Source organism: Eulemur rufifrons, chromosome 16 (assembly GCF_041146395.1).
Source record: "Eulemur rufifrons isolate Redbay chromosome 16, OSU_ERuf_1, whole genome shotgun sequence".
Taxonomy (NCBI): Eukaryota; Metazoa; Chordata; class Mammalia; order Primates; family Lemuridae; genus Eulemur; species Eulemur rufifrons.
Genome location: NC_090998.1, coordinates 39134883 through 39158446, shown reverse-complemented (window position 1 = coordinate 39158446; position 23564 = coordinate 39134883). Strand labels below are relative to the sequence as shown.

Below are 23564 nucleotides of genomic sequence, written 5' to 3'. Positions count from 1 at the left end.
CCCATAAAATCCTTGACATCTGAGTGAAAGAAAATTATATGAAGAGTGTACTTTGGGTCACTTTGTGGACCCTTCAAGATTTTGGGTGTGGAGGAAGATACCAGGAAGTCGCAGGAACCAGTAGAAAGGAGGGGGAGAGCTAATAGAGAGTTCTTTTATTTAAATTTGATGGTTTGGGGGGAAAAGATATATACACCTATACATAAGATCTGCTGTCTTGTTAAACACTGCCATTTTTAAACTGGGATTAAAAGGGAAACTATCCTTGAAGCTAATACCAGAGGTTGGTTTTAGGTAAATTTGTCTTATAGCTATTAAAAGGTCTTCTGTATGGGCAACTTTGTTTCTGCAGAATGTGTTTGGGAAGTAGGAATTAGGAAAATGAAAAAATAGGAATAGTTCCTATATTTAAATACATTATCTTGCCTTCGAGTGAGTGATGGTTATATGGTGAGGGGCCTTTCTCTCCTTGATAGAGGGTTTTGTTTTTGCTTTGTTTTTCGAGAGTAGAAAGATATGGTTTAGAAGTTCTTTTATAAAGGGAGATGATGCACACTTTTGGCAGTTGAGTGCAGTCTGTTTCTCACATTACTCTATAATTGAGAGGCATGTTAATATCCTCATAAAAGACATTTTGCTGCCTCCTGTTTAAATGCTCAGCTGTTCTGATGCCCGTTATTTCCCCCAGGCAGCCAGTGACTGACTGGAGTCAGCAGGTTTTTATGGCATACAGCAGTCTGCTCTTTTATTTTTAATGCGATTCTTAATCCCCTGCTCCCCCCGCTTTTTTTGTAGGTTTCTGCAACTGAGAATAGCCTGGCAACTCGTTCCACCCCTGCTGAAGATGACTCCCGTAAGCATTTGTTCTTAGATCTGGAGGGTGAGGTCCTTGTTCTCTACCCATATTTGGTTCAGGGGTAGTCCCATTACTGTCAGTGCTGAGAAAGTAACATACTAAATCCACCCATTTAACTGATCAAATCCTTCACTTCGTTTTAAGAGCTGATACTTGAATATTCTTTATACATTTCATGGCTTGGGGAGAAGTTAAATTCAATTAAATATGGTTAACTTGGGACAAACTAAATACTTTTGATGCTTCTCTTATCAAACTTATCCTACCTTTTGTACCCAACCCTTTCAGGGTTAAAACTGTATAAACTAATTTTAAAGTGTCATTTTAATAGAAGTTTGGCATAAAAGCATTTTATTCATTTATTAGGATAAAGAATAGGTATTTGAGTAACCTTTTAAAAATATCTTTTTCTGGCTGGGCATGGTGGCTCATGCCTGTAATCCCAACACTTTGGGAGGCCAAAGTGGCAGGATCGTTGAGGCCAGGAGTTTTTGAGACGAGCCTGGGCAACATAACAAGACCTCTGTCTCTATAAAAAAATTTAAAACTCATCTGGGCATAGTGGTGCACACCTGTAGTCCCAGCTACTCAGGAGTCTGAGGCAAAGGGGATCTCTTGGGCCCATGAGTTCAAGGCTCAGTGAGCTACGATCGCACCACTGCACTCCAGCCTGGGCAGTACAGCAAGACCCTGTCTCAAAATATATATATATATATATATATGTGTGTGTGTGTGTGTGTGTGTGTGTGTATGGATTTCCAGCTTCTCCCCAGGCTAGTTTACTAGACGCTGAAAACTCCACAACTAAAGTAGAAGGATGAGTTAAACAGATCTCTAGAAAACCCTAACTTAAAATTTCAGAGAAAAACTCTTGTGCTGGAATCCAAGGAACATTCCTTTTTGCAATCATTTTTCTTGGACTAGAAATGTTTCCGAGTTTTGACTAGATTTGCAAAAAAATTTTTTGAAAAATAAGCCTTAGTCTTTTAGTATGTTGTTGACTCAACTCTAGATTTTAAGGAATTCTTTTGCGGTTCTTTAGTGGCTGCGTAAGTGGTTTTTCTCTGCCTCTTCTGAGTTCCATGGGATGAATACACTGGCAGGAAATTAACTCATGCAGTTGGCACTTCAATGATTATGAAAAAAACTTCATAGAGCCCTTTTACATAATCTTCTACAGGACTGACCGAAAAGACAGTGTCAGGTTACACATACACACATGCACACACGCATACGTGCACACGTGGTATGAAATTTCTGCCCTTATGTTCCCCCATTTTCCCCACTTCAGTTGAAGCACCCCAGAAGTCATTAGGAGTACTAACTACTGAAAAAACATCAACGTCTATAAACAGCCTTTAAAAATGACAAATGGTACAGGGGGAAAAAGTTATTTTTATGGCATGGTTTGGATTTCTGCTATGTGTGGCAAGGGGTGAGAAAGCCTCCTCACCAAGAACCTGATTTGTGAGAGGACCTGAGGAAACCTAAGTAGCATAGCCTTTAGTGCTGGAATCTTCTTCAGCAGAAAAGCTATGTTTTTCCTGGTGTTGAAAGGACCTACTATTAGCAGAAAGTTCCCAGATTTTGCCTTTTGAAAGAACCCTTTCTGAGACTTCCCCTGAGACACTATAAAATGTCATCCTTTTGTGACTCACACAGGTAACTCCCAGGTTAAGAGTGAGGTCCGACGGCCTGTCCATCCCAAGCCACTAAGTCCAGATGCTGGAGACTCCAGCCTTTCTGAAAGTTCTCCTCCCAAAGCAGTGAAGGTATGATGGCAACTTGTCTCTGAGCTTTTCGACACTGGTTTACTGGTAGAGCTGGTTGCACTTTTTATTATTATGTTGGTTATAACCTGTTTTTGCTTTCCTAGGGATGATAATGCGAAATAAGGGCACACTTAAGCCAATCATTTTCCCTGGAATCTTGCTTCTTTTCTGCTCAGGTGTTTCAGCCAGCAGGGGGAAGGCTCACTAATGACTCTTGGTTTGGAATCTGGAAAACTTACGAAAGATTTTTTAAAAAACCTGAAGTTAATAACGTGATTTTTTTTAAATGTTCAAATTCATAAATCTGTGAATGGGGGAAAGCCCACAAAATGAGAAATATGAGAAATCTGTTAAACTAAAGTCAGCACATTGGACAGAAATGTGCAATGTCACCTTAAAGATAGTGATTCTCTGCTCTGAGGAGAGCCATAACCCGACTGGTGGTTAGCATTTTTAAAGGAAGAATGTATCCACTGGAATGGGGGTTTGGCCAGCCCATTTTTTGTAAAAATTGGCATTCAAGCAACACTTATACTAGGGTATATTAAATATTAAGGAGTGTACAGATTTTTTGTATGCTAAAATTTTACTGGGTTTCTCAATCTGTGATGTGCTTTTATTCCCCAATTTAAAAAAAATCATCTGTCTTTTCCCTTTCTATGAACAAACATATATTCCCATAAAAATAAACCAAAAGAATGTTTTTTAAAATTCTAAAACTTATTTTAGGCTTGTTAACTGCCTTATTTTAATTGACTACTTTGCTAATGTAATGCTGCTTCACTTATTTGGATTAATAACCAAACATACCCACACTTCTCTGGTGTCTTTCTCCTCTGGTGTTCTCTTTAAGTAGCTGAGTTACGTTTCAAAAGTTTTAGCATTGGAGAGAAACTCAATACATAGAATTAGTTTTAAGGCGGTGTATGCTGCTCCAACCTCATGTGCATATCTGCCATGCTTACATATATCTCTTAACTAGGTGCATAATTGGTCCTTTGAAAGTTTTAGTGCACAAAAAGGATGAGAAGAAGACATAGAAAAGGGCTTAGAACAAAAAGAAAAAGGGAATCCAGGAATTAAAGGATGGATTAAAAAGTTGAGGAGGGGGCAGATGAAGAAGATAAACAAGAAAATTTTAAAGGAAGCAGAGATTTGTGAGGAGAGTAAGGTTTATTGAAAAGGAACAAAAGGTGAAGAAAGTAGCAAGAGAAAGCAAGTCTGAGAAGAAAGAACGGAGTCATGGTGGTTGAATCTGCACATGTAGGCAGAATGATGCCCTTCTGGCCTTGAAGATCTGCTAGTGCTGCCGGCAGCACTTTTTATTTTCCAGTATCTGGAGTCCCACGAAGGTAGCAAAAGCCACAGGGTTCCTTTCCTGTCCAGCAGCCACCCTGCCCAGATGTGAGTGCTCGGGTTGTGATTCTGGATCAAGAACGGCTAGCAGATCTGACTTGGTCATGATTTCTGTGTGACCGAGGGACCTGGAGAAGTTTCCAGGCTAATCTAAGCACTCGGATCTTTTCTTAGGACTATTTGAATTCTAAAGAATATTTGAATTCTCAATGCAGTCTTGTTTTCCTCCCTCAGCTTCTAGGCCAAACCTCCTTGTACTGGGTTGGGATCCCTCCTGGTTCAGACTCCAGGGTCTGGGCTGATGAGTGGTGTGTGAAGGTACATGCCTCACTTAGGTCTTCCTTGGCACCAGGGAGAAGAGACGGAGGTAAAGCCCCCTCTGCACCTTCCTCAGACCCACGCCTGCTCCTTTGGGCCTGGTCACTCAGCAGTAGAATGCAGACAGCGCTGCCATCACAGATGTGCAGCTCAGGTTTTGAGTGTTATTTAAAGACTGGAGTAAATGGGCCTGGGTAAATTGGACTGGAGTAAATTCCCCATGTTTGCCTGCGGTCCAAAGTTCAAATGGTCACGATGTACGGAGCGTGGAGGGACCCACTTACATCTCCACTTTTATTTCAGGGCAATTTGTTTGCTCGTCCTCTATTTGCCCTTTACAGTCTGCAGGCGACTACATAGATACTTTAGTAGACGTTTATAGGAAGACCTGATGGCTGGTCTCATGGCTATAGACTGTGCCACAGAAGTTGTTTCTCCACTTTGGGAAATTACATACAGCTAAGAATAAACTTGTTCACTCAGAATAGATTTTTTAGATCCCACACATCCTGGAAAAAACTGTTCCTTAGTGCCTGTATGTCTGTTATTGAAGATAGGACATCTAAGGTAGAGACTCAATTCATTTCAAATTTTAGCGTAATCAAGTAAAAAAATGAAAAAGGTCTTTAAAAGTAAGGATTTTGCATGCTTTGGACACTGGCCACAGAGCTCAGTTGCTGAGACTTGTTGCTAATGAAGTTAAAGTTGTAGGTTTGTTCTCAAAAAGGGTGTTCTGAGAGCAGAGCTCAGAGGACCCTGTGAGAAGGCTCAGGCCCTTTCTACTACTTCAAGAGACTGAGGCATTGTTTTGGGGTTTGTTTTTTCTTTTTATAGACAGGGTCTCACTCTGTTACCCAGGCTGGAATGTAATGGCACAATTATGGCTCACTGTAGCCTCAAACTCCTGGGCTTAAGTGATCCTCCTGCCTCAGCCGCCCAAGTAGATAGGACTACAGAATTGCCACCATGCCTGGCAATTCTGAGGTTTTTGATTGCCAACTATATACCTCAGTAAAGTTGGAAAAGGGGTGGGGAGGAAGAGAGAGACTCAAAGATCTCTTAAGCTTTATGCCCTCCCATTTGAAAGAAATCATTCCCTAAATGTTCCCAGAAGAGACGATAGGGGAGGAAAAGGCAAGGAGATGGCCCTAGGGGACACCAGCTTATCCCCACTATGTCCAGGACAGCCCGATTCTAGGCTTCCTTGGCTGGTCCTTCTGATGGATGTTAGGAGAAAACATGGCAGGACTGCATTAGAGGGCACATATTACAATGTCCCTCTCGGTGCCCACCAGCTGTCCCTCCCCCTCTGGACAGGGTAGGAAGTTTTATGCAGTTTTGCAGAGCTATCAGAATTATCCTTGAGAGGCATCTAGAATTTTTTCCTGACTTACCTACTTATTAGTGCTTCCTCAGAGTACTAACCTTTCTTCTACGTGTAGAGCAGTCTATTTAAAATACGAATATTCCCCAAAATGCTTTTACAAAGAGTTTCATAGTAAGCCAGGCGAAGAGTTAAGGCTGCAGAGAGCTGGCCCAACCATTTACTGTGTGGTGAGGAATTTCAGTTTCATTACCTATATATTTTGCACAAATTGGAAGGAGGAAATGAAAGGCTTTTGTGGTGTTCTATCTGAGGAATGGAGGCTTCACATCAATACAGAATTTTCTTCTGATTTCACTATGTCTAAAAGTTAGTTAACTTCACTACCTATCGCCAGCTGCTGCTCCCGCCAACCCCCCACACATATATATCCCAACTGAGGCCTTTATTAGACAAAAAAATATGTAAGACAAGAGGGTACAAGAATGTAGATGAAGCCATGCACATTTACTGGGAAAATAACTTTAAGTATATGCTCATCAACAGAGGATCTATGATATCCCTCATGTGGGAAAGACAGTGTTTATGAACATCAATTATTTACATATTATCTCATTCATTCCAGAATATCCTGAAGACATTATCTACATATTTTAATTTGAAACAAAGTGAAGACTAGTTTGTTCAAAGTGCTATAGTGAGATTATTTTCATTTGGGTTAGCATCTGCTCTCTTCCCCCAGAGTTTCTTTTAGTTATGGAAGTTTAACATTCCAGGACAATTTAGAAGATGCTCTATTGGTTTGTGAGTCAGGAGTTCTGAGCTTGTTCTGCAGTGAGCAGGTATATGTAAATCTACCCTCAAAAGGCCAAGGGAGCTGAGAGGCTGACAAATCCAGTTTGTCAGAAAGAAACATTGAATGGGGACGTATGAACAGAAGCCATGTCTGGGAAGCTGTGAGACGGTGGATCCCTGCACCCTCCAGAAAATATCCTTTATATAGCAAGATTTTTGGTAAAACATGTGCAGCTGGTCACATCTCAGACTTTCTTATGTAACTCGTGACCGCTGGGGAGGTTAGATAAACATCTTTATGAGGGTTATCTTTGCTACAGGCATTGCTTCTTTATGAGGGATTAGAGGGTTATCTATGCTACAGGCATTGTTTAAAGATCTTGCTGCGGAACACCTTGGTTTGCAGGAATCAAACATATCATGGGGGTGTCACTTCAAGATGGCATCACTCTTGCTATGCAACAGTCTGGTTTCCTGCAGAGTTTTCATTCTAATTCTGTAGCTGCGTGAACTTTGATAAGGCACCTGGGATCCTGGTGCTTTACTTTCTACGTGGTCGGGGGCAAAATGATGGGGGAAGGGGAATGAAAAAAAAAAATCTTCTCTTACTAACTGAAAAAAGTATATTGTTGAGATAAAAAAAGGTCTAACATTCTCATATTAGCAGTGTTTATAATGTGGCTGTGCCAAGTCTGAGCATGCCATGAAGGCATGGGCAGGATGTATGCCAGGCCTGTGATAATGGTAGAGATTTTTGGGCACTGACTGTGCTTCCTGTTGTCCGAATAGACATGGGGGCAATTACAGAAAAGTGGCTGAGAGCCCAGGACAAGAGAAATGAAGGGAAGGCAGAGCCGCAGCCGCTGTGACTTGCATATTACCATGTTAGGATCCCCTTGTGTCTATGAAACCATAAGGGCCATTGGGTAGCTGCTGCATAAACCTTAAATAATATCAAAAAGGGTTTGTGTGAGAAATGAATGGGAATAATGGGCCTCTGATAGGTCTGGCTTTGGGTGAGTCAGTTGTTTGAACTAGATTTGTTGTTAAGGAAGAGGAAAGGTGAGGTAAAGGCTCCATGAAAGAGAAAGCCACTGTGGGTCAGGTGTGGGGAGGGAGTGAGACACTAAAGAATTGCTAAAGAGACACTCCTTGTGTGCATGAGATCATAAAAGCCCTCTCGCCTGAGCCAGATCTGCTCCAGCCTCAGGTGAATAGGAGCGAGGCTGATTTTGCCAGGATCAGCGGAGTTTCTCGAAAATGAAAGAAAATGTGGTCTTATTCTTGGCACTGAGTCTCTGAGTTTAAGCTCAGCTGCAGTAAAGCACTCCAGGGCATGCCAAATGCTGTGTATTCATTGAAGGTTCCTGTTTGTCTCTTCCAGCTTCTGCTTCCTGCTCCTGGTACCTAATTTCTGCTCCTGCCTTCCACTTTCCTCCTAATGTGAGCTCAACTTTCAGCTTTCTCTCAGGTTCTCCTTTCCTTCCATCCCCTGGGCTGCACCCTCCTCCTACAGTGTGTCCTCTCCCTGGGTGTGTTTGTGCAGGAGGTGTGCTCGGTATCCCTCCGTGCCCCTTCAGCAGAATAGTATCCGTTTCCTCCTACACCGTGTGAAGTTTGTCTCCTGCTGCATCTTTCCTGCCCAGAATGAGTACTTAGTCTCCTAAATCTATTTCAAGTGTTAAAAATATAGAATCCCCTCTCTGCAACTGAAAAAGATTTTCGATCTGATAAACACATTTGTCTTAGTCCTTTTACATTTATGTGAACTGTGATTGGCACAGGTTCTGTCCAATGGCTTCACTTGTACTATTACACCCAGACTTTATTCTGCATTTTAATGTGTCTCCTGCTTGCTAGACAAAGACCCCATCCTTTTAGAGAAAATCTAATTAAAACCATGCAAAGACATCTCCATTTAGGTCACGTTAGAATGTCTATAAAAGAAGAAAAGAATTCTGAGCTCCAAATACTGTCAGGCCTTAATTACTTACAATGGCATTCAATAAAATAACCTTTGGTCACATTTAATACCATCCTTATGCTTGGCTAGGTTATAGCCTGCGTTTTTTGCTTTTTGGGTTTTTTGTTTGTTTTGTTTTGTTTTTAGGACTCTACCTTTATTTTTTTTTCCAGCATATTATGGGGGTACAAAAGTTTAGGTTACGTATATCGCCCTTGCCCCCGCTCCCCTCCAATCAGAGCTTTAAGTGTGTCCATCCCCTAGACCATGCGCATTGCACTCATTATGTATGTATACACCATCCCCTCCCCCCCAATCTGCCTGACACCCGATTAATGTTATTCCTAAATGTGCTCTTAGGTGATGATCAGTGAAACCAATTTGATGGTGAAGGACTCTACCTTTAGAATGAAGTGGGATGCTGTTGATTTGCCATTTCCACTCAGTTTTGCTCCTTCATTCTTAAATCCCTTGGGTGATATTTGGAGTTTACCACTAATTTCTTTCTTTCTTTTTTTTTTTTTTTTTTTTTGAGACAGGGTCTTGCTCTTTTGTTGCCCAGGCTGGAATGCAGTGGCATGATCATAGCTCACTGCAGCCTCAAAGTCCTGGGCTCAAGCAATCCTCCTGTCTCAGCCTCCTGAGTAGCTGGGACTATGGACGTTGTGCCACTGCACCCAGCTGATTTTTTTATTTTTTATACAGACAGGGTCTTGCTATGTTGCCCAGGCTTTGCTAATTTTATTAAACTCCCTTTTACAGATTTTTCCCTTTACTTCCATTTTCTGCTCATTTTCTGCTCTCATTTCCTGCCCAAATCTACTTGGAAAACCATTCCTATTTTTTGCTTTACTTCCTAGTGAATCATGTGGCAAGTGAACCAGCAGTCTAAACTTTCTGTGGGACAAATTTTGAGTTTTTGAATCAAAATTCTATCTTGCTCAGAACCTGGTTCATTGTAGGCTTAACCATTCAGGCCCTTGGCCTTGGGGGTTAATTTGTATTATTTCTCATCATGTGTTTTCTGGTGAGAGTCCAAACTGGTCTTGGCAGCAAAGAGGGCCACCTAGTTGCCAATGAGAGCTTCCTGGCCCCTAAGCGGCTTCCTGCATCTACAGGTTGAGGTATCTGTTGAGGTGTTGGGGCAAGTCAACGGTTACTCACACACACGCCTCCAGACTTCTTACTCCCATCCCTTAGAGCCATGTGCCCATTTCTTATCACGTAAATGCATATAATATTTTTGGAATTCTGGCTTTTATCAGTGCTAGAATACCACTTTTATATTCTTTAGGATTGAATTTACCAGGTAGAACCACTGTGCCCACCGTTATTCCATACTTAGCAGCCCATGAATTCCTAGACATCAATGCATTAAGAAACTCGTTTCTCCATTGCATTAGTTTTATTCTCTATTGGTTTTTAGAAATATTATGGAGCCTATAGCTTTATTGGGCTATGCTTCCTTCTGGTGTCCTAGTAAAATAGTTTGTGTTTCATAAACTGTTCCATTTGTGTGTCAGTTTTGACTTGTTTTAAAATACTGGCTGGGCATGGTGGTTCACGTCTGTAATCCTAGCACTCGGGGAGGCCAAGGCAGGAGGATCACTTGAGGTCAGGAGTTCAAGACCAGCATGAGCAAGAGTGAGACCCCGTCTCTACTAAAAATAGAAATAAATTGGCCGGGCAACTAAAATAGAAACAATTAGCCGGGCACGGTGGTATACATCTGTAGTCCCAGATACTCAGGAGGCTGAGGCAGGAGGATGGCTTGAGCCCAGGAGTTTCAGGCTGCAGTGAGCTATGATGATGCCACTCTAGCCTGGACAACAGAGCAAGACTCTGTCTCAAAATAGATAAATAATAAATAAAAATAAATATATCATACCTAGTTGATTGAGCAAGTCAAGATTATAAGCAGAGGAGAATAAAAGATGCTTTACTAAATGTCTTTTTCTCATTTGCAAAGCCAAATACACTTCCTCTCCTAGAAATTTATCTCCTTCAGAATCTGTTTTTATAATAGTCTGTCCTGCTTTTACTTGGCATTTGAATCAATCGTCTTTCCTCTGTATGTGATGACATTTTCTCCTAATCCCTTCCCCCTACTCCTTGTCCCCTACTCCTAATATTTCGTGTGTATGGTGGCTTGTCTAAGCCTTTCTCTGTAATCCAGCCCTAGCTCCACCTGTCTTCAGAGGCTGCTACACTTGGGGCAGCCAGACAATTTGGGAAAGGAATTCAGAAGAGCCTCTTGTTTTTCAAGAGTCAACTGATAGAATTATAGCAGGTTTAGTGTTCCTATGAGAATTGACTCACGAGTTAAGGGAGCCCTTACATAAAGTAAATCCTAGGGCCCGTCTTAACAGAGTACTAACTCCTCACTGCCTGTGCTAGTTAAAATTGTTCTTTTCCTTTTCCCAGAAGTTTCAGGCACCTGCAAGAGAGACCTGCGTGGAATGTCAGAAGACAGTCTACCCGATGGAGCGTCTCTTGGCCAACCAGCAGGTGTTTCACATCAGCTGCTTCCGTTGCTCCTACTGCAACAGTAAACTTAGGTATGCCAGACCAAAACTAGCCCCCTCTCTGTATGGTTGGAGGTCCACAGGGAGTCTTCGGCTTTTAGAGCACTGGTATCAAAAGTTAGTGTGCTATTGGTGTTCTCTTGAAGGCTCTTGAATAAAATTAAAAGCACCATTTAGTGACAAGTCTTTCATATCAAATAATAATGGTGTTTGTGGCTGGGCGTGGAGGCCCATGCCTGTAATCCTAGCACTCTGGGAGGCCGAGGCGGGTGTATCGTTTGAGCTCAGGAGTTCAAGACCAGCCTGAACAAGAGTGAGACCCTGTCTCTACTAAAAAAATAGAAAGAAAGTAGCTGGACAACTAAAAAATATATATGGAAAAATTAGCCAGGCATGGTGGCACATGCCTGTAGTCCCAGCTACTTGGGAGGCTGAGGCAGGAGGATTGCTTAAGCCCAGGAGTTTGAGGTTGCTGTGAGCTAGGCTGACGCCACGGCACTCTAGCCCGGGCAACAGAGTGAGACTCTGTCTCAAAAATAATAATAATAATAATGGTGTTTGAAACTTCTTGGTACATTGATACATTAATTTACGTGTTAGGACTGAAGCTTAAATAATACCCATTGCAGGTAAACCCCACTGCCCACCCCCCCACCCCCCGCCGTGGACCTAATTTAGTAGAACGTTTTCCTTTGGTATCATAGAATGATAAGGTTACTTGCCTAAGTCCTTACTTCAAAATGTCCTAAGCTCTGAATAAATGGTAATAATAGCAGTAATGATAATCTCCAAAGAACATGTTGTTTTCTCTATATTGCCTCATTTTATATGTTTCTGAGAAAATAATTACGTGTCATTTCTTCCAGGTAACTCAAAATGTGGATGTAAGTGTGACAAACTGGGGAAATATTCCATATTAACTTTTTTTTTTTGAGATAGAGTCTTTCTCTGTCACCCAGGCTGGAGTGCAATGGCACAATCATAGCTCACTGCAGCCTCAAACTCCTGGGCTCAAGCCATCCTCCTGCCTCAGCCTCCCAAGTAGCTGGGACTACAAGCATGTGCCGCCATGCCCAGCTCATTTTTTAAATTTTCTTCATAGAGACTGGGTCTTGCTATGTTTTCCAGGCTAGTCTTAAACTCCTGGCCTCAAGCAATCCTCCTGCTTTGGCCTCCCAAAGTGCTGGGATTATAGGTATGAACCACCGTGCCTGGCCTATTAACTCATCTTAATCAGAGTTTTACAGAAGGAAGTAATCAAGAAGTCACTTTCTCTAGCTTTTCTTCCAGAGCATCCCTTCTAAAATACTCTTGAAGATGTCCTGGCATCTGTGTGACACTTCTAGCAGGGTAGTACCTCACTACAGCTAGTTCTAGTGTTAGATAGCTCTGGCTAGACAACTTTTCTTTATATTGAGCCAAAATTTCCCCTATAACTGTCACTCGTTAATTCTTTTTCTGCCCACTATGTTAATTTTTTCTCTAAAGCACATTATTTCTTTTTTGGAGATGCTGTCATTTTATACCCTCTTTAAAATGTATTACCTTCTGAGAGACACTGTATCTCCTAAAGTCTTGTCCAGCACTAACATTAGGGAAGACCTACCTCCTGGTCACTCCTTGCTGTTCTCCTATTAACCATAACTTACTTTTATTCAGTCAGTAGTAGCTATTGAGTGTCAGCCATTTGCAGAGCATTATACCTATTCCTGTAGAGTTATGCTTTTAAATCATAACACAAATGGGAACCTAGGAGGAAATGATTCAGCTTTACAAAGGAATATTATTATAAGTAGTTACAGGTTATAAATACTGAGGAAAGGTATGAGTGATCAGAGCTAGGTAGTATTACCTAGGGAAGACTTCCCAGAAAAAGTAATTTGTTAGCAGTTTTAACAGAGGAATGTCAACCTTAAATAATGAGATTCAGAAAATGTGATTAAGCCCTTTTGCGCCCTTCCTTTGGCTCTCCCTTTGCTGCGACAGTGGGTTCGGTCATCATCTATGGTGTATGTACCATGCTCTGTCAACCTACATCTTGCTCTTGCCCTATAATCCTACCTCTCCTCAATAAACCTCATTTTCAAGCTTGGAAAAAAAATATGATTAAGTATAGAGTTTGAGTGCAAAGCTTGAGAATGGCCATGTGGAAACAATGACTCCAAATGAATGGGGTCAGCGTTTCAAAGTGGAAAAGTTAAGGTTTTACTTATGTAGAAATTTTGGCAGAATTACAACCTTTTCCATACAGGACCAGAGCATGTGCCATGGCAATTTGATTGGTTACAGATCGTTACCTTCCAAGGAAGATTACTTTATTACTCCATAAGGAGGGGTAGTGATCTGAGGGGGTCTTATCTCTCGTGCCGTTTGGTCTTAATTATTTACAGGGAAAAAAAGTTGCAGCTGCATGCTGTGTGACTCAGGTTGCATAGCCACATTCCTCTCAAGGGTCAGAATAAAGTTCCAACCACTTTAAGTGTAAATTCTTTAATTTCACAGGAGAGGAAATCATTTGAAAATGGGGAGCACATTCCAGGTGGAAGAATGACTTGTGAAGGTTCAGTCTTGGAAGTGAGCATGTTTTGCATAAGGACAAGTAAACTAATGTACTTAAAGGTACATAGGGAATCCTAGGTCACTGAGGTGCTTTTAAAGATATTTTTCTCGGCCGGGCGCGGTGGCTCACGCCTGTAATCCTAGCACTCTGGGAGGCCGAGGCGGGTGGATTGCTCAAGGTCAGGAGTTCAAGACCAGCCTGAGCGAGACCCCGTCTCTACTAAAAATAGAAAGACATTATATGGACAACTAAAAATCTATATAGAAAAAATTAGCCGGGCATAGTGGCGCATGCCTGTAGTCCCAGCTACTCGGGAGGCTGAGGCAGTAGGATCGCTTAAGCCGAGGAGTCTGAGGTTGCTGTGAGCTAAGCTGATGCCACGGCACTCACTCTAGCCTGGGCAACAAAGTGAGACTCTGTCTCAACAAAAAAAAAAAAAAAAAAAAAAAAAAAGATATTTTTCTCATTTAGCATCTTCTGAAAATACTGGAATTGCCAGATTTTAGTCTGCTGGTGTAAATGCGAGTATGAAGATTTGCTAACTTTATGCTCTTTTTCTTTTAATGACAGTCTAGGAACATATGCATCTCTACATGGGAGAATCTATTGTAAGCCTCACTTCAATCAACTCTTTAAATCTAAAGGCAACTATGATGAAGGCTTTGGGCACAGACCACACAAGGATCTGTGGGCAAGCAAAAGTGAAAATGAAGAAACTGTGGAGAGACCAGCCCAGTTTCCAAATGCAAGGGAGACCCCTCAGAGCCCAGGGGTAGAAGATGCCCCCATTGCCAAGGTGGGTGTGCTGGCTGCAAGTATGGAAGCCAAGGCCTCCTCTCAGCAGGAGAAAGAAGACAAGCCAGCTGAAACCAAGAAGCTGAAGATTGCCTGGCCTCCCCCAACTGAACTTGGCAGTTCAGGAAGCACCTTCGAGGAAGGGATCAAAGTATTGAGGCCCAAATGGCCTCCTGAGGATGAAATGAGCAAGCCTGAAACTCCTGAGGATGTAGATCTGGATCTCAAGAAGCTAAGACGATCTTCCTCACTGAAGGAAAGAAGCCGCCCGTTCACTGTAGCAGCTTCATTTCGAACGACTTCTGTCAAGAGCCCAAAAACTTTGTCTCCACCTATGAGGAAAGGCTGGAGCATGTCAGAGCAGAGTGAGGAGTTTGCAGGAGGAATAGCAGTAGAGAGGAAACAAGTGGAAAATGCCAAGGCCTCCAAGAAGAATGGAAATGTGGGAAAAATAACCTGGCAAAACAAGGAATCCAAAGGAGCAGAGGCAGGGAGAAGTCAGGAGGTTCATAGCTTTGAGATGGGGAATGAGAACCTTGTAGAAAATGGTGCAAACTTAGATGAGAATGATAGCAACTTCTTCAAACAGCAGTCTCCACTAGAACCCAAGTCTCCAAATTGGTCCAGCTTTGTAGACGACACTTCAGCTAAAGAATTTGCTACTCAGAATCAGAAATCCCAGGATGTGGGATTCTGGGAGGAAGAAGTGGTGAAAGAGCTCTCTGTGGAAGAACAGATAAAGAGAAATCGGTACTACGATGAAGATGAGGATGAAGAATGATAAATTACAGTGGTGCTTGGCCTTAAATTCATGTTAGTGTTAGTGAGCCACTGCCCTTTATCCAAGTGTGATGCACATAAACAAGTATTTTAGCATGAAATGTAATTTATGTGGAAGTAACTTTGGAAAAGAGTTCCTGCTTCAAAAAACGCCCATACTGCAGCTTAAGATAACCAATCTAAATGCTAGAGATAATGTTACTTAAATCCTTCATTTTAGCAGTGAAAGATAGGCATAAGTGTTTTAAGGTCTTAAAAGTGGGGAAATATTCCAACTGATATAGTCCAGATTCCACTGTATTCCCAAAAGGCAATAGTAAAGTAGACAGATGATTAGTAGTACATTGTTACACTACAAATACTGAATTAGAGAACATACAGAAGGGATTTAGGGGCCTAAATATTATGACTAAATGCACTTTAGTATAAAGGGCACAGTTTGTATATTTTTACATGAATATCAATTTAATTTTTTTAGTATTCATCTGTTAAGAGATCAAATATTTAGTCTTTTAAAAAAATTTTTTAGTTTATGTAGCAACAAGAATGCTCAGAAAAAAAAAATTTCTTAGGATAATTTTCTTACTCTGATATATACATATGGGAAATTTATTGCTTTGTATCCTGTTCTCTAAACCACATCCTGAACTGAATTATTGAAGTATGGTACAGCCATCTTTTCAGAGCACATTTTGAGGCAATTGAAGAACCAACCCATATGCTTTGGTGCTTGAAGAGATCCAGATCCACTGTCTCCCATATAAGCCATGGTATTTGCCAATGAGTTTGACTACACCCCAAGTGATTGCTTTCTCTTCTGGTGGTATATTGCTTCTCATAACTCACTGGCAGCTGCAACATTTGTAAGACCTTTGGGATCACTGTTCCCCACGCTCCATGTTAGAGCAAAGTGAGGAGTTAAAAGGAAGAATAACAGAAAGAACCGCCTTACACCACTTGAGCTCAGACCCCTGAACCCAGGATTCTACTTCTGATGTCTCCTTTCTAAGGATATTTTCATTATATACTTAACCAGCTCTGAAATATATTGATTTTTATGGCAGACAGTATTCCCAGGGTGAAATTAAACCAACTGTAGGCCTTTTTCTTGGGATGGTTTTCTAGTATTAAGGCTTTGGAACATTATAAATTTGAGTACATTTGTACATAATCGATATTCCAAATTGTATGTATGGGAGGGAGAGGTGTTTTAAGCTATAGGCTTTTCTTTGTACTGCATTTATAGAGATTTAGCTCTAATATATTTTAGAGATGTAAAATATTCTGCTTTCTTATAGTCTTGCTTAGTCTGAAACATTTTTATTCAATAAAGCTTTTAATTAAAGTTTGAACTTTTCAATGTTCCTTTTCCATTATTTCTTTACGTTATTACAATCTCCTGGGGTCTACTTGAGCAGTTGGGGAAGAAAAGACAAATAGGACTACTGTAATGTTTTAGGAAGAGAAGTGCTATCAATACATCTTACCACTAGGTGGCGGTGTTGAGCTAATCTTGAATTTTCATTCTGCAGGGAGACACATTTTTCCGGAAAATTGCAAGCACCTTGGCAAGAGAATTAAAGTGTGTATTCAAAATGAGCTACTTGTTTTACCAATTCAAAATCCAGTGGTTGTTTTTATTTATTGTACTAAACATTTAATAATTCACCTCACAGTCACACCTAACATGCTAAATGGAAGTTCCAAATGCCTCTTCGGAAAATGGATTTGTTTTCCACTCTGGGAAGATGTTTTGTTTTTTTTTTTTGAGACAGAGTCTCACTCTGTTGCCCAGGCTAGAGTGAGTGCCGTGGCGTCAGCCTAGCTCACAGCAACCTCAAACTCCTGGGCTCAAGCGATCCTCCTGTCTCAGCCTCCCGAGTAGCTGGGACTACAGGCATGCACCACCATGCCCGGCTAATTTTTTCTATATATATATTTTAGCTGTCCATATAATTTCTTTCTATTTTTAGTAGAGATGGGGTCTCGCTCTTGCTCAGGCTGGTCTCGAACTCCTGAGCTCAAACCATCCGCCCACCTCGGCCTCCCAGAGTGCTAGGATTACAGGCGTGAGCCACCGCGCCCGGCCGGAAGATGTGTTTTTGATTGTTTGATTTTCTTGCCAGTAGAGGCAACTGCCCCAATTGTTAAGGTTTTTTTGTTTTGTTTCGTTTTTTTACGGTAGGGTGGAAATGTGGATTTCCTTGGAGAGATAGGTATGCTTTTTGAGTCATCTATTACATTTTCCAGGGTCCCTGTATGTTCCAGGGTCTTGCCTGGTCTTCTGACTTGATGGCAGGATACTACTTTCTGCTCTTGCCCCCACCTCAGACTGAAGTCATTTAGAAATCCCTTCTTCTTGCCTGCTGAACAAAGGAAAAAAATTAAAAATTAAAAAAATAAAAAAAAATCCCTGTTTACTCAACAATTAACCCAAACCCCCCTACTGACATTTATAAAATATCCAGTCCTGGCTTGAGTTTGTGTGACATGGTTTTTGCTACTCTAACCTGTACATGGTACTATATTCACTGACTTTATACAAAAAAGTCTGAGTGCCTATGGATATAAGTTGAATATGTCACCATATATCAGGTTCTTGGGGACTGAGATTACCCTTACTATGCTTTTCAAGGGCTCAGATAGACATATTCTAGGTACAGAGAGTAGGAACAAGTATTAGCTCTAGATTCAGTATAATGAAAGGACCGATAATACTAAATACTAAACATTTTTAGAAAACAAACAAACCCTAAGCCAAACAAAAAGTGTTAATCATTTGTTCTTTTTTTTTTTTTTTTTTTTTTTTTTTTTTGAGACAGAGTCTCGCTTTGTTGCCCGGGCTAGAGTGAGTGCCGTGGCATCAGCCTAGCTCACAGCAACCTCAAACTCCTGGACTTAAGCGATCCTACTGCCTCAGCCTCCCGAGTAGCTGGGACTACAGGCATGCGCCACCATGCCCGGCTAATTTTTTGTATATATATATATTTTAGTTGTCCATATAATTTCTTTCTATTTTTAGTAGAGACGGGGTCTCACTCTTGCTCAGGCTGGTCTCGAACTCCTGACCTCGAGCGATCCACCCGCCTCGGCCTCCCAGAGTGCTAGCATTACAGGCGTGAGCCACCGCGCCCGGCCAATCATTTGTTCTTTAAGCTCTTTAAATGAAGGCAACTTTGTTTGGATTTGGTATGTCAGTGGTGGCAATAGGATGATGTGAAATTTTCTGTTGGTAAAGCAGACAAAGGGGCCAGCTTGGGACTTGAGATGATTAAAGAGACTTTTCATGACTGCTACAAGGCCAACTTGGTTCCAGCAGCATGCCAGTCAGATCACTCCTGGCCAAAGTGAAAGCTGTACAAAGTCTGCTTTCATTATGTATTTTGTTAGCAATATGTTTTCTAACAGCCAAGAGGTTGAGAATTGTAGGTACAAGTGCATTTTTCTGGGGGTAGAATTGTAAATAGAGTCTCAGAACAAGATCGTGCACATGCTAAGTTAGCATGTTCTCTGTTCCTTGGGGGGGCTCTGACTTAAATTCCATGAGACCCGGGGGTAGGGGGAGTTTACTTCCTTTTAAAATATATCTCAAATATAGTTTAGTTATACCATGAAGATATTGCTGGGTTTGGATGAAAATGGCTTCAGGCCATGGTTCCCAGAACAGCAGCAGTGGCATCACCTATAAATTTGTTAGAAATGAGAAATGTAAATTCATGGGCCTTACCCCCAACCTCTGGAAAGCAGAATCTCTCTGGATGGGGTCCAGGAAACTTAAACTCTCCATGTGGGAGATGGGACAAGCTAATGGCTGAGCTGATGCACACTGAAGTTTGAGAAGCACTGAGCTAAAGCAAACCTTTTAGTTTACTCCTTGGGATAGCTGCTTTTTTTTTTTTTTTTTGAGACAGTCTCACTCTGTCACCTGGGCTAGAGTGCCATGGCATCAGCCTAGCTCACAGCAACCTTAAACTCCTGCGCTCAAGCAATTGATTCTCCTGCCTCAGCTTCCCGAGTAGCTGGGACTACAGGCGCACGCCACCACGCCCAGCTAATTTTTCTATTTTTAGTAGAGACAGGTCTCGTTCTTGCTCAGGCTGGTCTCAAACTCCTGAGCTCAAGGGTTTCCTGCCTTGGCCTCCCAGAGTGCTAGGATTAGACAAGAGCCACCTCGCCCAGCCACTGCTTGTTTTTCCCTCCTCCTTCCTTTGAAACCCTTTCATTCTGGCATAAGCAGGCCTTATTAGTTATAAAGTTACTTTACCTGTCCTCAGATAAGAGGTAGAGATTTACTTATTTTAATCTTTTTTTAAGATCATTGTAGTTAGCCTCTAGTAATTAACCTTGTAGCCAGGTTTTAACAGACAGCACATAGGTTTCAGGGTTCTTGGGCACTTGGGGGACAATTTAGCTTAGCCTTTTGAAGGTGCCTTGTCTATGGCTCCCGTCCCTGTTTATGAAGATCCACAAAAGCGTTCAATGTTCGGTCTGATAACCCAAAATTAAGGTGGTTTATGGGATAAAGGGCTCAGAGTTCTGAAGTCTAAAGACCTTCTGGCTACCACTTCTTATATATAAACTTGGGCAACCTATTTGGCCTCTAGACTTCAGTTTACTTATCCATAAAATAGTGGGGACAACAATATCTACTTCATGGGGAAGGAGGGAAATAATCTGTGTACAAGTTTCCGTGCAGTATCTGGCATGTAGGAAACCTCCTTTAAACACCGGCCATCATTTATTTTTCTTTTGCCTTTACATGTATTTTCTTTTGGGTGTCTCCCTTTTCATGTTGGTTGTCTTCCATTTCCTTTTCCCCATGAGAAAAATTAAAGGATTTTTATAAGTCCAGTTTTCTTAGGAAAAGTGACTATAATTTTTAAGGAATGAAGCAGTGAAAGGGAGTTGAGATCATGGAGGGGCCCAAAAGGAGGAAAAGATTGGAAGCAAAAAGAATGTTGGTGGTCGAAAGTACTAGGCGGGGCCAGTGAGGTGGCAAGATAAGCCCCGGCCTGAGGGAGGCTGGGAGTGGAGACGACAAAGGTATGGCCTGGCTGGGAGCGGGAACGGATTTGATTCGGCCGGGCTCAGAAAGAGGAGCGTCCCCTAAGGCAGCTAGCCCGGAAATAAGGGGCGTGGCCGTGGCTGGGTGGCTAAGCGAGGCAGGATAAGCGAAAAATGGGCGGGGCGAGATTTGAGGGGCCCGTGGTGGGGCCAGGGCTGCACCGAGGAGGGGCGGGGCTTCTGGGCCAGGCAGGGGCCAAGGCAGAGCCTCGGGAAGGGGCGTGGCCAGGCTGGGAAGACTGGGTCCCACGGAGGCGGTCCGGGAGGCTGCGGTGAGGGAGGTGGGCGGGGAGGCGATATGGGCGGTGAATCTGCGCCGGGACAAAAAGGGGCCGGAAGAGGGTGGCCGCCGGCCCGGCTCCTCCCCGGGGCTTCCTCCCCGTGGGTTCCGTTGGCTGTGGCGGCCACTGAGGCTGTGGCGGCAGTGGCTGCGGGGCGGGCGTAAGATGGCGACAGCGGTGGCGGGACCCCTAGGCCTGCTGTGGGGCTGGCTGTGGAGCGAGCGCTTCTGGCTGCCCCAGAACGTGAGCTGGGCTGACCTAGAGGGGCCGGGCGATGGCTACGGCTACCCGCGCGCCCAACACATCTTCTCGGCGTTCCCGGTGGCGGCGGGCATCTTCTCCGTGAGACTGCTCTTCGAGCGGTGAGAGCCCGCGAGCGAGAGGCGCGGAGGGCTGGGCGCCGGCCTTGGGCGCGGCGCGGCGGGAGAGGCCGAGGGCCGGAAGCAGAACTGAAGGGAAAAGCCCGGAAGCTGGGCTGGGGAAGCCTGGGCCGTGGCGAGTGATGCTCGCAGCGTGGTCGAGGTGGTCGTGAAACCTGGGTGGAGACAGGGAGTTCGGGGCGTGGGCACGTGAAAGAGTAAGGATCGAGAGGAACGCTGGGCCCCTTCAACGCCAGACCCCTGAGGTCGCTTGGGGTCTTATACGCCTCCTCCCAAACCTCCAAGGGTCCTACAGACGAGGAAACAAGTTGAGTGTGAGCTCTGGCAGAGACCCCGAGGCGAGGGACGGGAAGGGGCCAGGAGAACCAGAAATAGTTGCGGCCATGGAAGCTGAGAGGTCAACGCAGGAGCCAGACGTTCCAAGCAAAAGGAGTGGGTTCATCAGAATCCAAGATTTGTGAGGACACTTTAGTTTCTGAGAGTTGAGGGGAACAGGATTAGTTAGGCCCTAAGCCTTTTAATTTGTCAACTTCTGGACGTTTGTTTGTTGATAGGACGTTTGTGTGTGGTCAGTAAATAATGATTGAGAAGGGTCCACCCTCATCTAGTAAGATGCCCTGAGGAGTAACCCAGAATCTAGATCTTTAATCTGAAATAGATGTAATTTGTTTCTGTATTCTGGTTGGAATAGAGTGTGCTGGAGCCTGAGGCTTCCAAAATATGGAAAGATGTCAGATTAGCTGCAGAACAGGCCTTAGGGCTTGAGATGGAAGGAGGAGTGGTCATTTTGAAGGAACGGAGGGCCTTAGGGCTCATTAGAGGACAGGTGTATTGAGCCAGCTTCTAAGGGAGTTTAGCAGAATTGCAACATACTTTGCCTAACCATGTGCTCTTGGTAAAAGTGATTTCACTTTTCTTTGGGTGGATAATATCTGCTGCCTAAGATAAAGATATTCACTGAGGATTTGATGTGGTGATTGTGTAATAGGAACTTATAGCTGTGGGTGATTTTGATCAAGTCCACTCAGACCAGGAAAGGAGACTTCTTTCTGCACAGGTTTCAGGTAGTGAGGGTGGCATGTGAGTATCTTCTGTCCATTTTGCCTTTATCCAGAGCATAAATGATTGTAATGCAGGAATACCTTTCTAGGATGGGAATATGTTACAGATAAAATAATGTGTATCTTTCTGAAAAGATAGTATTATCTGTTTTAGATTGCTTCTTTGATTTGCCTACTATCTATCTATCTATATATATATTTTTTTTTTTTTTTTTTTTTTTCTCCCAAGCTGGAGTGCAGTGTCGTGATCACAGCTCACTGCAGCCTCAACCTCCCTGGGCTCAAGTGATCCCCTGGGCTCAAGTGATCCTCTTGCCTCAGCCTCCAGAGTAGCTGGGACTACAGCCATGAACCACTGCATCCGGCTAATTTAAAAAAAAAAGAAATTTTTGTAGAGGCAGAGTCTCACTATGTTGCCCAGGCCAGTCTCAAAACCTGGCCACAACTGATCCTTGGCCTCTCAGAGTGCTGGGATTACACGTGTGAGCCACCACACCCAACCTATTATATTTAACACAAAAATCTTTCAGAATATTTGTTATATTTAGCTAGACACTCACTCATCCATTTATTCATTGTGTTTATCATCATCAAAGTGCTTTGCCAGATGTTCAAGTGCAAAAATAAAGATGCTTTTACACTGAAGCAAATGAAACTCAAAAGATCTAAATGCCTTTCCTAGGTCCTCAGGAACTTGTACCTTTTCAGAATCCAGAGGGTTCCCTCAGATGGCTGAAGTCTTACATATCTCCTGGCAGAGTGGCTGGAAAGGATCCTTTACCTGTGGGAATTCTATCTGAATGTTTCTATGGTGCCCCAGTTGTCAAGGGAGTACAAGTGGATGGGAATACTGAGCTGAAAGCATTCTAGTGTGATTATTTCTTGGCCAGTAAGGACAGGTACCTTGTTTTGTCTCATGTTTGTTCTTGGGAAAGATTAACCTTAGAAACAGTCTTGCTATTTTGTTTCTGTTTAAGACTCACTACCTCAGTAATAGAATTGACTGCTGAATTACCAATTCCTCTCTTACTGTGCTGGTAAAGGGAACAGAAGCCACTCTCAGAGTGTAGTAAAAGACATACCAGAAATATCAGGACAACTGGTCATCTTACCTACGTTTTTCTCATTTCCCAAATCCCACCTATTCAGTTTGTAGAAGCAATTCATGTGGTAGTCATAGACATTAAGATCTAGAACTCCTACTTCTTTTACAGACAGTAAACTAGGGCTTAGAAACATCCTATAGCTTTTCAGAGGTTGCATACTCACCTGGGGGAGGAGCTAGAACCAGGATCCAGGTCACTTTCCCCAGCCCAGTGCTCTTTCCACTGGGTGATATGGTCATTTTTTCTTGTTCCTTAAATCCCCTTTCAAGTGTTAAGATTTAACCTTCTGTTCCTAGTATTCTAGGATTTGGAAAACAAATTCATACTAATCCTATTCTTGGTTATTTAGTATAACTTGTTTGACTTGAATTTTGCATTTTTTGTTTGTTTCAGATTGTTACTGCATGTTTTAATGAGACTTACACTATGCCTCTCGATAAATGGTCTCTATTTGTTTCAGAAATCTCTCAAAGACTTTACAACTAGTCCTCATTTTCCCTTCCTTCTCTTCAACCACACTGAGCATTTTATCTTTTAAGTTTCCACATTCCGGCCGGGCGCGGTGGCTCACGCCTGTAATCCTAGCACTCTGGGAGGCCGAGGTGCGTGGATCGCTCAAGGTCAGGAG

General features: G+C 42.7%; 2 protein-coding genes across 4 annotated transcripts in view; both read left to right on the top strand.

The window, feature by feature from the left end:
* LIMA1 (LIM domain and actin binding 1) overlaps positions 1-16352 on the top strand; it is an 83833-nt gene extending 67481 nt beyond the window's left edge. For 2 of the 3 annotated variants that reach the window (XM_069489770.1, XM_069489771.1), the window contains 4 exons: positions 796-853; positions 2519-2628; positions 10809-10942; positions 14040-16352. In XM_069489770.1, coding sequence (XP_069345871.1) covers positions 796-853; positions 2519-2628; positions 10809-10942; positions 14040-15045 — 1308 coding nt within the window. In that variant the 3' untranslated portion in view covers positions 15046-16352. Of the gene's footprint in view, positions 1-795; positions 854-2515; positions 2629-10808; positions 10943-14039 lie in introns of all 3 variants that reach the window. The other variant, XM_069489772.1, reaches the window with a different exon arrangement.
* A 4183-nt stretch (positions 16353-20535) lies between these two features.
* The window catches only part of CERS5 (ceramide synthase 5), a 29045-nt gene continuing 26016 nt past the window's right edge, over positions 20536-23564 (top strand). Inside the window, exon 1 of the mRNA XM_069489773.1 lies at positions 20536-20751. Coding sequence (XP_069345874.1) covers positions 20555-20751 — 197 coding nt within the window. The 5' untranslated portion in view covers positions 20536-20554. The remainder of the gene's footprint in view (positions 20752-23564) is intronic.